At 45.3% G+C, this 13,939-nt stretch overlaps 1 protein-coding gene across 2 annotated transcripts in view; it reads right to left on the bottom strand.

The window, feature by feature from the left end:
* Positions 1-13,729, bottom strand: part of LOC119180573 (pancreatic lipase-related protein 2-like) — a 158,256-nt gene extending 144,527 nt beyond the window's left edge. For both annotated transcript variants that reach the window (XM_037431672.2, XM_075875870.1), the window contains exon 1: positions 13,192-13,729. In XM_037431672.2, the coding sequence (XP_037287569.2) occupies positions 13,192-13,300 (109 nt within the window). In that variant the 5' untranslated portion in view covers positions 13,301-13,729. The remainder of the gene's footprint in view (positions 1-13,191) is intronic.
* Positions 13,730-13,939: the final 210 nt, after the last annotated feature.

Below are 13,939 nucleotides of genomic sequence, written 5' to 3'. Positions count from 1 at the left end.
TCACGTTGTCGCGATGCTTTTCTTATAGCCGTCAATGCACACAGATGCACTTGGACATTCAGCCAGGTAGCTTAGCAGCTATTCCAGCCAAGATTTCCGGTCATGCCAGGCGTGTTTAAAAGACGCTGTACTGCAAAAACACCAGTGTGGCTAGATGAAGGCACACGGGTGCACACGGAGAGTAAGGTGCATGTAAAAGCCTAACGGGCTCTCACGTGCACCTTTGTCATTTAAAGCTCAGCAGGCTCTTCCGTTAAAAGCCCAATTGGTTCTTAACGTGCTTCAATGTAGACCGTGCGCTAATATAAAGTCTACACTAACATAGACCGTGCAATATTATTTTCTAAAATGCCCTAATAAAGTCCACGCTCCATTCGGTTATCGACCTATTGCGCGTGTGTGTGTTCTGTCTTGCGCAAAGGAGTGCCCATATGCACTAATATAGAACGTACACTAATGCTGATCTCATGCGGACGTTTCATATCAACTCGTAGACCCCACGCCCTCCCTTCAAACGGGCGTACCTCGATATAACATCACGGCAGGCAAAACAACAGAAACGAACTGAGGTCCCTTGAGCCAATGTGGCTTGGCGGCAAGATGTATTTCAAGTCAAGTCAAGTCAAGTCAAGTTTATTAAATAGTTCAGTTGAGTTACATGGTTAGCGTTATTACAGCAGGAGGTCCCAAAGTTTCAGAGAAACTGACAGGGGGACCTCCTATGGCTACATGGATGGGGTAATTACAAAAAAATACAGCAATAGTATACGGTCTTGTGAGTAATAATGAATAATCTTGATTAACAATAAAAACACGATCAATACACAACATAATGGTAATACTCACTATTGAAAAATAACAAGGAAACAATCAAAAGCAAGTTAAGACAAAAAACAATATTAATGAACTCTACGTGACAAATGTAACACGTTTCATTATCAGTGTTATCAATTATACAATGGCAAATTGAAGTAGTAAAAAAGCACAGAACTGTGGAAAGCTATTAACAGTTAATTGCACAAATCGGATGAGTTGATTAATTCCTGAACGTAATATTTCTTACTACGCGAAGTGAAAATATGGATGTTATGCGATGATTTCAATTCGAAAGGCAATGAATTCCAAATGGCTATGCTAGTAAATAAGGTTGAGAACCTGCCGTAGTTTGTCCTTACGGCCGGCAAAAGAAGATTATAGCACTGAGAAAACCTGGTGATGTTACCATTAGTTAAGTGACGATGATCAATGCATGCAATAAAAATGTCATGCGTGATGAGTCTAAAGGCGACAACGGACATTCTATGACAAAATAATTGTCTCAATGGGAGTATGTTAAGCTGAGAAAACAACAAGCTGCAGGAGAAGTAAAATGGGCTGAAAGTCATTAATCTAACTGCTTGATTCTGAAGTCGCTGCAAACGTTCGATGTGCGTGAAATATGTGTTGGCCCAAGATGATACGCAATACGAAATATGGCTATGAATATAAGCAAAATACAAAGTACGTATGATGTGAGGCGGAAAATAAGTTCGTGTCTTGATGATAACGTGAATACCAAATGCAATCTTTTTAGCGAGTGATGCTGCATGTTTATGAAATTTTAGTTCGCTATCTAAGATGACGCCAAGAAACCGCGCTTCACTGGAAATGTTTATGACGGTATTACCAATGTGAAGGGAAGGTTGTATGTCAAGTGAAATGCGCGGGGAATGGAACAACATAAACACGGTTTTAGTAGCATTGATCTGAAGATAATTGGCCTGGCACCATAAAGTTATGTTATGTAAATCTGTGTTGAGGTCAGACTGGAGTGAAGAAACTGATTTAGATGACTGAAAGATGGTTGTGTCGTCAGCGTAACGTATGCACTTGGTCCTTGTAAGAATTGTAGGTAGATCATTAATAAACATCAAAAATAAAAGTGGGCCTAAAATTGATCCCTGTGGAACACCGACGTTAATTAACTTGGGCGTTGAAAGATGGCCATTAACATGAACCATTTAAGACCGGTTACTGAGGTAGCTCTTAATAAAACTTAGTGGCGGACCAGACATACCAAATGATTCGAGTTTAGCAAGTAGAACGTGATGATTTATAGTGTCAAAAGCCTTCGTCAAATCGATAAACACAGATCCCACAAGTAACCCTCTATCAATAGCTTGTTTAATTTCCTCCGTTAGGGTAATTAGTGCCAGCTCAGTTGAATATCCATGACGGAATCCGAATTGTTGTGGAGATAAAAGATTAAATTTTTTCAGATAACGCATTAATCTAATGTGGAATAACTTTTCAATTACCTTACCGAGGAAAGGCAGGATACAGATTGGCCTATAATTCTGTACGAAAGTCTTATCACCCTTCTTAAAAACTGGAACTATTTTACCAGCCTTAAGGCAGCTCGGAAACACACCCGCTGAAAACAGCTTGTTAATAATTACTGCCAAAGGTGGGGATATTAAGTTTGAAACTAGCTTTACTTTAAAAGGATCAATATTATCTAAACCAGCACTTGTGGTCTTTAGTGATGTGATGACCTGAAGGACTTCATCTGCAGACGTGGAATGAAGATAAAAAGAATGAGTACACCGTGGTATATTGCGTAAATGACCTGGTGATTGCTGCGTATCCGCAGATGCGCAGAAATGCTCACTGAACGTGGCGGCCACTCTTACAGGGTCGGTATACATTTCGTCGCCTTGCTTTATTTTTATTGTGGGATCTGAGCATTTTTTCATGTTCAAGAAATCTTTAATGATTTCCCAGCAGCGTCTCGTGTTACCCGTGTTTTTTACAATGAGATTCCGGTAGTAATTGCGCTTAGCACACCTAAGTAAGGAAGATAATGTTGCTGAGTATTTGTGAAAGCGGCATTTTAATGCGAGATTATAAGGCTGCGACTTTAGTTTCTTATGAAAGTTATTCTTTTTATTAATGGACTTCAACAACGAGTTGCTTATCCATGGATTTCTAGGGGAACGATACCACTTCGTGACAGTAGTGGAAGTGGTGGATGCATCTATACCTGAAGCTATTACTTCTGAGAAAGACTCAAAAGCCTTTTCTGCGCAGTCTAGATTAGTCACCGATGTCCAGTCTACTGTGCTAATTATTTGCACAAACTTGTCCGCGTCGAATCGGCGTTTCGTAGAGATGTTACTGGCCTTGGTATTTTCGGAGCCCAGAATGAAAAATACGGGATTATGGTCTGTAATGCTATGATCTATTACACCTGCTACGTGTTCAGTGGAAATGTTGGAGATAATATGATCTATTAGGGTATTCGAACCTAGTAAATCGTTTCTAGTTGGTGCTGAGATATGCGACGTAAAGCCATAGCAGTATAAACAGTTCATATATTCTAAGCACGATGCACTATCAGGATCAATAATGTTTATATTAAAATCACCACATAAGACAACGTTTTTATTTTCCCTCACTAGGTTATTAAGAATGATGCTTAACTGATTACAAAAATCGGAATACGACGATGAAGGTGACCGATAAATGGAAGCTATAATAGTACTACGGCTATTCAATGGTATAACACTATGGTTGAATTCAAGCCAAACAGATTCACATAAAATATTATTAAAGATTATGTCACTACGGCGTGTGTAGGTTAAGGATGAGTTGACAAGTATGGCACTACCGCCACCACGACAGAGCTCCCGATTACAGTATTCGGAATAATAACCTGGCAATCCGTACAAGTTATCCTCATTACCAGACAACCAAGTTTCAGATAAACATATGACAGAGAATGAATGTTTAAGCAAGGAAATCAACGCAACAAGGTCATCCTGGTGCTTTCTAAGACTGCGAATGTTTAAGTGAAGTAGTGATAGGGATGGTGACTTCTCGAGTAGCAATTCTGATGTTTGCTGGCACGAGAACGCAGCCATGTTGATCTAAGGTCAGTTTAAAATGGGGACTGATAGGATAACTAGGAGAATACTCGGAGATCTTCTGCGCATGCAATTCGAAACACAGACATTTGACGCTCATTATGGGCTGTGGTACGTGAAACCACGGGACGCCACCTCCTTAGCTTGTACACAGGAAGCACGTAAACCATAATTTGCGGGTCTGTACGAACCTGTGTTGGTCATGAACCATTCACGTTGTTGCTAGCATCCAGAGTTAGCATAGGAAGGAAGGAAAATAGGAGGAAGATAATGGCAGGGAGGTTAACCAGCCTCTAGGCAGCTGGTTTGCTACCCTGCGCATGGGAGTGGGAGGGGAAAGAGGATAGTTTTCAACCTTCACTCACGACCTTTGCTCGTGCGGCGTTTGCTAAATGCACTGCTACAAAGTCACACACTCTCTTTTTCCTGTGGTTGCGCAAGACAGCAGCACGTCAGCGTGATCTTTTAATGGCTCTACCCGGTAGTTGACGTCCGGTGGACTGCAGAAATACGCGGAGGCCTGCATCTAACCATGTCCTTGAGAAGACGGCCAGCAGGTGATAAAGGAAACGAAAAAAAATTGCCACGTAGATTTGGATTGACGGCATGAACGGTTAATTAAAGTGCACTTTTGTCTTTTTGTTTGTTGTTCGTGATTTTTTTTCTCCCACGCGTGTACACGCCCCGAGGTGTGGTCCACCCTTGTCTGCCAGCGTGACTGATTCCGAAATGAGGACGTCTCTCAGTCACGCCTGCCTTCATTGAAAAGGCAATCGCACCGTGGTGCATCGAGGTGCTGATCTCTTATTGCACCCATGCACCGCCGCGCCTTTCTCCGTGTCCGATGGGCGCGGGAATTACCGGTGCTATAAGCATTACAGAGCCACTGCGGCATAGCAGCGCCACCTGTGCTTTCTATCGTGCCCTTTGTGCAATCATCGATGCAGTTCAGTAGATCGAACAGGGCGTTACGATACGAGGGCACATTTTGTCTCTATTGCTTACTCCTTCTCAATAATGGAGAGTGTAGAGTGAAAGGAGGGGTATTGCAGACATTTAGTGTGGCAAGAAGCGTGAACATGTCCTGAAGTCGTGGAATTGTCGAAATGCCCGACTTCGAGCGGCTTAATGGTTTCTCAACCTGGATCACGGTACGTATAGTAGGTGATCCCGGCAACATTACGGAAGATTGCAATATTTCCAGACAGCTGTCAACATTTCGCTCAGGCCTTGAGGTGCCCTTGAAAAAAAATGATCGTAAAATCTGAATTTCTTTTGCTCATACTCGTTGTGTAAGGCGACATCAAAGTAAAGTGGTTCACTGTGATACGAGAATGCCCATCGTAGTTTGCAGGAACGCCCTAAATCATTGTTATCTGTAGGACCTACTTTGGTGGGCTAGCTCGTAGCATCTATTTTTCCGACCAAAATTGTGCAGTCTGTATACCTCAAATATTAGCGCCACTTCTCGTGATTACGCTGTGACGTCGACAGCGTCATGGTTACAGATGCTGTTATAGTCATTCTAAATAAGCCCTCTGTCGTAGGTGGTTGGCTAAGTTAGCGCGCTGTAAAGGTCGCTGACGTGAGTTCGATCCCTGACAAGGGGGCCACTCTGTAGTGTAGACGACATGCGACAAAACCAGTACACTAATCTTTTGTCCCTCAATAGGTAGGTGCACTTGATACTCATTATTCCGAATTTCGATCATCTCTGTGGTGGACGTCGCCAGATTGTCTATACCAGTCTTTGCCAGCCACGCAGTAATGCAGCAGCTGCGGTGCAGTGCAGCTGACGCGAAAGACGCAGGTTCGATCCCGTCCACGCTGGCTGCATTTCTATGGAGACAAAATGCTAGAAGCCCGAGTATTGTTTGAGGCCGGAACACGCTGAATAAGCCCATGTGGGCGCATTTTTCCTAAGCCCTCCACTATCCACAACGGCATATCTCATATATTGAGTCGTTTTGGAACGTTAAACCTCATAAATTATTCAATCAAGCTATCTTTCTCAAAAGTGCCTTTAAATTAAGTCGACCTCTATAGCACAGTTGGGTCGTCAGTCACTAGGTTCTACCTATATCTTAGATTCTATTCTTATATAGACATTTTCTTTGCACTTGTTCTATAGTTCATGACCTTCCAGGACAATTTTACACACCTGTAGTGCACGTGAATCGGGGATGTAGTCAAAAGTTGTTGTTGAAGTGAAGGAGAGTGGGTGTTAACCACCTTTTATGCATCTTCTACAATGTGTTTGGAATACGTACGCACGCAAAACTGCAAAATGTTGACTGTGTAAACACCACCTTACCACAGGCTTTGTTCTAAAGATTATCAAATCGGTGGCACTTTGTTGCTTGAACTATTTCTTTCTCTCCCCTTCCACTTTGCGCTTTGGTGTCCCTTATGTGTGCGTTGCTCTCAAAGGGCACTTCGAGCGCTCTATGCCTACCGATGCAGGGTGCGACGCCTGGGGCCGCCACGGCTGCGAAGGCCGCCGGCTCCTGTATTCGCCGGTTCGCGCTCCAGAAAGCTGGCTACGCAGAGCGGAGGTCCACGTCTGCGCTGCGCCTCTCGGTCGGCTCGCCGTAATCGTAACGAAGGTCGCTCACGATTATTCACCTCAGTTTCGTGCTAATAAAGGCGAAACGAGCCGTTGGGCGTTGGCCTTCGCACTGCGATATCGTCCACGCTTGTAGAGTGAACGGAAGAGTGGTATTTTTTTTCCTGTATCTTTATTTTTCTTGTCTAGGACGGTAATCTGCATTATCCAATGCCTCCTCGCTGTTGAGTTCTTTCCACTGTTTGTTGAATTGGTTGCACAACGCTACATCGACCTTAATATCACGAAAATAAGGAATCGTGGGAAAGCAATCGAACCACGAAAGCGTAATCCAGTAAACACTCACACAAGCACACACACTTACACCAGAGCAACACACACGACACGCACACACGACACACGTTGCTCTGGTGTAAGTGTGTGTGCTTGTGTGAGTGTTTGCGTGAGTCGAGGTTGCGCCAAATTTCTAAGTATATGATGTATAACCAACTAGCCCAACAACAAGTTTTATTAGTAATCCAGTGGCTCACGCCACAAGAGGGTGTCAAGGTAGCTGACTCGACGGTATATTAACTGTACCAACAAATTGACTCAGAACGTGAAAAAGCGAGTTCAGCCACACCGCCACGACATTGTAAGTTACCGAGGAGTGGGCATTGATGATGACCTTAAGGTGTCGATGGTGCAGTGGTGATCCGGTGATGACGTGTTGATGACAAACCTCAGGGCGCCTAGACGTGTGCGTGACCGGTTTCGCAAGGATTTGCACATCTTCGGAGAGATTTTGAGTATTGCGGTTGGAAAACAAGGCACTATTCTACTTTTCACTATTTCTACCTAATGCAGCACGGCCTTTTTTTTTATTTGATTGGCCATGTTGTAAGTTATAACGCACTACTCTGGCCGGCATTCTAGCGAATAATTCACTGTGCCGGGCTGAAAGATATATTACGAGCTATTTTATCTTGTTTCAATCACAGTGACAGAAAGAATAGACACGGAACAATTGGCGGTATTTGAAGAATCGCACTTATAAAAGAACGCTTATGGAACGCTGTCGCAAAAGATGGCAGAGACACTGATGTTCCCAGTGGACTGTCGTCGGGTTCTTTTCGAGTACTTTTCAGCATACGTATACAGCGAGTAGCATTGAACAGGATGTCTCTTTTTTCCTGACCACGTTTTCGGTCAATATTTTTCGTTTACTTTTTTTTTTGTAGACAGGCGAAATAGTTACCGAGTGTAGATATCTGCTAATATGTATGAATATGCAGACGCTTAAACTGCGTAATGCCTCTTATATTACTGGCATCTTTACTGAATCTATATATAAGGACTGCCGTTTGGTCATCCATCAAGTTTATTTAAATTGTTTTGTTCCGCTCAAGTCGTTTCGCAGTTACCAAGTTAAAAGCACGAATATGAATCCTTATGAAATTCTGAAGCAAGCCTGTTGCCCGAGTTGGCTAAAATAAAGTTTTGGTGTGATTCTACAGGTAACTGTCATCAAGGCAAATATTCTGCAATTTTAAAAACAATCTAATGCGGTCGTAACGCTTCGATCTATAGCGCATCTACACATTAGCGTGGTGTTGTTTTGCACCGAACTTTACGAAGAGGCTGTGGGAATAACTAGTCGCTAACTTTCCAAAGAAACCTGTCGCTCATCTTCGATCAAATGAAGCGTTATCTACTCCAGTCATTCCTCCCCGGAGACATGTCGCGCATGGCTCTTCTAAACTCGTCGTTGCCAGTTAAATGTGGAACTTCCACATTCTTTTTAGTCACTATTTCTACTCAAGGCTGTATGGCCTTTCTTTTTTGAGGAGAGGGGGGGGGGGGGATTGCCGTGCTCGCTTATACCATCCAGATTGGCACGATTATCTTTCACCTTGTACGGTTTTTCTTTTTCGCACTTAGGTTCCCCGCTTTTGGCGAGTTCACCACCGCTCCAATTCCTCCCGCTTCCTCAATCTTTCGCGCGTTATAATCTCGAATACGATGTCTTATTTCAACCTGGCTCTTCCGTCTGATCCACAAAAACGCGTTCAGATAATACAGCGGACACAAGCGAAGATCGCTTCACTAGTTCCCGTGTATGTGCTTCTACCTTTCTTTATCAAGTGAATCCACGGCCAATCAGCTTGAATTCCAGTCGGTCTGCCTGATTTCCTGAACTAGATATTTTTAAGCTTCGCTACATTTAAAGACGGGCAGCGTTCGTTCGGCTACTCTGAGCCATTTTGGTCCGACTGAACGACGATACAGCATAAAAGGAAGTCAGTGCCGTACATTTCAACGACGGATGCGATTGGGTGTGGAGGGTATCAAGCCTGGTGTCGTCACACACGCGCTGATGCTAGCTAAATTCTGACTACCGTTGGCTAGTGTAGGCTGTCCACTCTTATAACGCTGTGATAAAGCAACAACAAGAGTAGCACAGAAAGTATTATTATGAGAAGTAATATTAATCATAATATTAATATTGTAGTTGTTATTAATATTTAAAATGATAATAACAATAATGACGACGACATAAAGAAGAAAACATTATCTGGTGTTCTACGTTCTAGAACCACAATACGATTATACGACACACCGTTGTGAGGAATTCCGCACTGAATTTCAGCCACGCAGGATTCCTTGAACGTAGGAATAAACGTTCAAGGAATCCTTATATTTAAGCGCTCGACTATTCGAATCGCGCCCTCATCTCAGTGTGGCTGTCGTGGCCGGGAACGCTAAACCACGCCATCAAACTTAGCAGCAGATGCCTTACGTACTATGTGATGAAATATTACGTGCACATTCAGAACCACACGCGTACATAGCTCCATTAGCTGCCTTTTACGTTTCTCAGTCACCTTTGAAGGGATGCACCGCAGATTTGATGAATTTAATTTGCAGTCATCTTCCGAACTATATTTTCTTGATAAGGGTAACAAACAGGCTAGCTCATTTTTCAACCTTTCCTACTGTGATGACGACTGCGTCAGTCATGTTTCGCGGTAGTCTTTCAGGCAACTTGCGAGAGCGGAGCTCCAGGTCTTCTTGGGGATCTCAGCAGCCTCCACCAAATGTGATCACGTTTATTCGAGCCGAGAAGTCGCAACGAGGTCGCAACGGAAAGTGGGCGTACGGCCAGTCTGGCAAAGGCGGCACAAAACTCTCGCGCAAGCAGAGCACGGGCTTTTCGTTGTCTTCCGAAGGCGCATACGCGTTGGTGCGTATGTTCTACTACACTACGTTATTTTTTTCTACAGCAGAGCTGTTATGGTCAAGATTCGCCACGTGCGCTAATACAAAATTATGATAATCATCACCATAAGAGTGCGCGAAGTTCCCCTTCAAGAGGGGCTTAGGTTCGTCGCCAGTGCCCTCCTTCTCTATCGTGTCAACAATGTATGGGGCTCACTTTGCGCCCTTCTGTCGCCTCACTCTCTATAATTTCAATGAATTGGGCTGGCTGTGCGCTCTCTCTCACCCCCTTGCTGCCCCCCCCCCCCCCCGTGCGCATGCCTATGATCATCATCCCTAACCAGCACGTGGTACCGGCACCGCCCAAGCATCCTGTACAGACGGCTGACAAGAGAAGCTCGGAAGTTCGTCTCCTGCGGTGTTTGCCGCCCGTGTGTTCCTTGCATCTTTCAATGTACGAGCGTGTTGAGTACTGGAATTTTTCGTATTGCTGTGGCAGAGTGCTATAGTACAGTAGAGTATAGCAAGGATTGTGAAACAGACGGCAGAGAGTGCGAGAAGCCAAGCCAACACTGACGAGCTATGCTGTCACCCAGCCTTGCACGACTTAGTGTGAGCTGGGATAATTATTTTTCTATTTCTACTTTGCTTGAAACTGCAGCAAATGTACAGGAGAGCGAGACATGAATACGTCACGTACAAGACGACGAAGCAATCGCGCATTTAAATGAAAGAAAGCTGAACTGTAAATGACGCTTCACCTCAAGCCTCGAGGCAGCGTTTCGGAAGTCTTCACCGGCGTGCGTTGGGAGGGGAAGTGGCGTAAGCCACCGATTAGTATATTGTAGCGTGTTGTAATCCCACACAGCAACCATAATCTGTGGAAATGTTCTTCGTTGTAGTAGTCACAGATTTTCACAGAGAGAGAGGGAGAGAAAAAAAGAAAATCTTCAAGTAGTGGGCGTCGAAATTCACGCGCAGCAGTAGCTCATAGTAGTCAGCCCAACATGCTGCGAAAAACTACGTATTCATTTAGGGCTCTGAAGTTTCTGTACACTGCCCCTAAGCGCAGTAGACTATCGCGTCATCGCATTTGCAATTCTGATCTGAAATGTGGTGTTCGTTGCCGCGAATCGAACTTGCGTCATTGGGGTACTCAGCAGGACAATGGAATCAGCAGCAGGAGAATCAGTGAGCCACCCCGTCTAAGTCGTTTTAGTGTGAACTGATTGTACACCTACCAATTAAAATTATTTTGAACATCTTAATCAACTACTCATCTATTAGTCGCTTCGCACCTATTGGTCCTTCTAGGAACGGCGTTGCCATGTGGCGCAAGTGTGATGTTAAATTAAACGTCCTGAATAAGATGTCAATTCGGCTTCATTATATTGTTACGCAATAGGACGTGAGGCGTGCCTAATTACAAGTGCATCCACACACAGGTGTGCAGCATATACCAAGATGGAGGACTAAAAGCACGCCAAACAGGCCAGTTCTTTTTGTCTTCTTCAGCTGGATTGTGTTAGCCACCAGGGGTGGCGTCCGGAGTGGGCACGGAGGACAGGAGCCCCTCGCCCTCAAAAATTTTTGCCTGGCTCCTGTTGCCCCCCCCCCTCCCAAGAAGGAACACATTCATAACACAGTTGCTATGTTTCCCGCCTCCCTGACCCCCCTGAAGGGACTCAGTTATCTTGGGTACCATCTCTCCCCCCCCCCTTCCCCGGTCAAATAACCCTGGTGCCGCTTCTGCTAGCTGCGCAGCAATATTGTCACGTCGGTATAGAAATACCACTGGAGTTCCCCCACAAACACCATTTTGTACTTTCGGTACTGGTGTGCGCTTCTATAAGTAGACACAGACGATAAGCACACCGCCTAACTATTACACGCGCCAAGAGGCTGTAGCATTGGCTGTCTGTACACGTCCGCCTCGTTATGAGCTCGCTCACGCGTTCACTTGCCAAAACTGCTGGAGGCACAGTTTGCGCGACGATCGCCTGAGGGCAGTGGCGGCACTTTCTACATAGAGCCACTCTGCATGCTATTTTTAGGTAGCGGAGTGAGTATGCTTTTCAAACGCCGTTAGCAACTTTGTATTGCGAATGAGCTGAATGATCTAGCCAACTATTTTTTTTTATGTGGCTGCTGCAGTGAGCTTCACTGAGACTATCCTTTGGTCGTCAAGATGCATCGCTGGCGGGCGACACTACACACATGTCGAATCAGCGACACACTAGGCATATCACCTGCAAGAACGGAGTGCGCCTTTACCGCGTAAATGGGGTTGCTAGTAGGTCATGAAGGCGGAACTAAACGCAGCGTAAAGGGGTTACTTATAATTGATACGTAAATGTGCAATAAAGTAACTCTACTTGTACATGCCGCGAAAATTGTAAGGCGAGAGCCAAGTACAGTCCAAGTCGGACAATTCATCTGGTACAGAGCAATAGTCTAGACCACCGTGGTCTAGACGAACATGCAAGCAAGCTTTCCCACACTGCATGGTCGCACCATTTAAGATGTTCTACACCCTCCTCGAGGTCAACGCAGACTCGCTAACGTTGAGAATGAAATAAAGACAAGATGACGCGACCAATAGCGACACCAACCCATGCACTGCTTGTTGACTTGCGGCGTCCAACGCGACATCCTCCATCATATGTGACTCCGCGCAAGTATTCGCAGAAAAGCGCACTTGCAGGACTTGGAGTGTCCTCCGTTAATTGTGTTCTGTAAAATATTGTCGAACTCCGCCCGAAGAGGGCGTTTAATATATTATTTCTCTCGGAGACATTTCAAAGTTTTATGTTGACTCGAGTGCAGAGAAGGGAAGGACTACCAAACACTATTTTGAGCATTCCTAATTGTGTCTAGGCTGCTAAAGAAATTAAAAACAGTTCACAGTGTCCAACTATTTGAAAATTCCGAAGCTCCGCTTTCTGTATTTAAGGTAATTTTCCATAGCACACCTGTAAGCCACTTGAAGTACGAACAAGCTAGATTTGCTAGAAAATAGTCTTTTTTTCGATCTAAACTACTATTGTTCGTTATGGTTCTAATGAGTCCCCATAAGTCCCCTCATGAGTAACCAGTGCTTGCGTCCATTCGAAATTAAGATCGTACGTTGTCACATCCATGTCACAATTCCAAAGACGTTCCTGCGTAGGAACAATAGTTGGCATGGCTGCTTGAGAAGGTCAATAGGGAAACAGCAGTGGGGCAGTGAATTCACACGCAATTGTTGCAAAACACTTTGCCTGTGCCCATTAAGCTCTTTATTGACCAGGAAGAGATGTGCCCATCTTGAGCATCGTAATTCGATAAGTAAAGGCCCCACGAAAGCGATTCGATTTTTTGGAACCTTGCACTCTGGCACCGCGGAGTTACAATGCCTACAGAAAAGAAACAATTAAGTACTCACTGACTACAGACATCGAAAAAAGCTGGAAGATTGACTTGCCCGAGTGTTGGTACACTGGCGGAGTGAAAAAAGAAAGAAAAAAAGACCTTCCAACTCACTTTCAGTCGAGTCCACTTGCTTCTCAAGCTGGCCATTCTGCGCAGTGACGACGGTGACCGCAGCGCTGACAGCGATGACCATCCAAACCAAACTCCTAAGGCACGACATGGCAATTCCCTAAATGATATATCGTTTTCAAAGGAGGTGAGATGGTCCTCGAACTCTTCACTTAAAAAAGCCCTTTCGAACGCTCGCTCGAATTCAAACAAGTAGGTTCCCTTCTCTCAAAAACAGTGTCACTCCGGACGAGGGGTGGCCGACCACCAACAGAACACCTCCTGTCCCCAAAAACTACCTAAACGTGGAGGGCACTGCGCGTCGCGCTGCGCCAACCGAAATGACCGGAGGAAAGAACTGTCCTATCCCTCCTCCTAGATGTTTCCTGGAGGTGAGTCCTGGACCGAGGGGCCACTGGCGAAGTCTAGCGGGCGTGACCGCGCAGCGCCGAGAAGACGATGACGTACTGAGAGTAAGAACGTACTCAGTCGAGCATCGCCAGGCTCGAAAGTTCGCGGGACTTGCGGGCGGGCGGGCGTCCGGCGGAAGGAGTGGAGTGGCCGACGCGTCACGCCTTGGCGCGAAAGCGAATCTGAACGGCGGCGTGGCGTTTCGGTCAGGGCGTGCGATGGGGCGACCGGTCCAGTAGCGGAGAAGGGCCCCCCTCACTCTCCCAACTAGCGGGCCACCACCACGTCCTGCGAGAGGCTTTCTCCGCGACGCTCTCGCCTCTCTTCGTAATGCCGGCCT

This window comes from Rhipicephalus microplus, chromosome 10, assembly GCF_043290135.1.
Source record: "Rhipicephalus microplus isolate Deutch F79 chromosome 10, USDA_Rmic, whole genome shotgun sequence".
In the NCBI taxonomy this organism is placed as follows: domain Eukaryota; kingdom Metazoa; phylum Arthropoda; class Arachnida; order Ixodida; family Ixodidae; genus Rhipicephalus; species Rhipicephalus microplus.
This window is presented reverse-complemented; position numbering and strand designations above follow the sequence as displayed.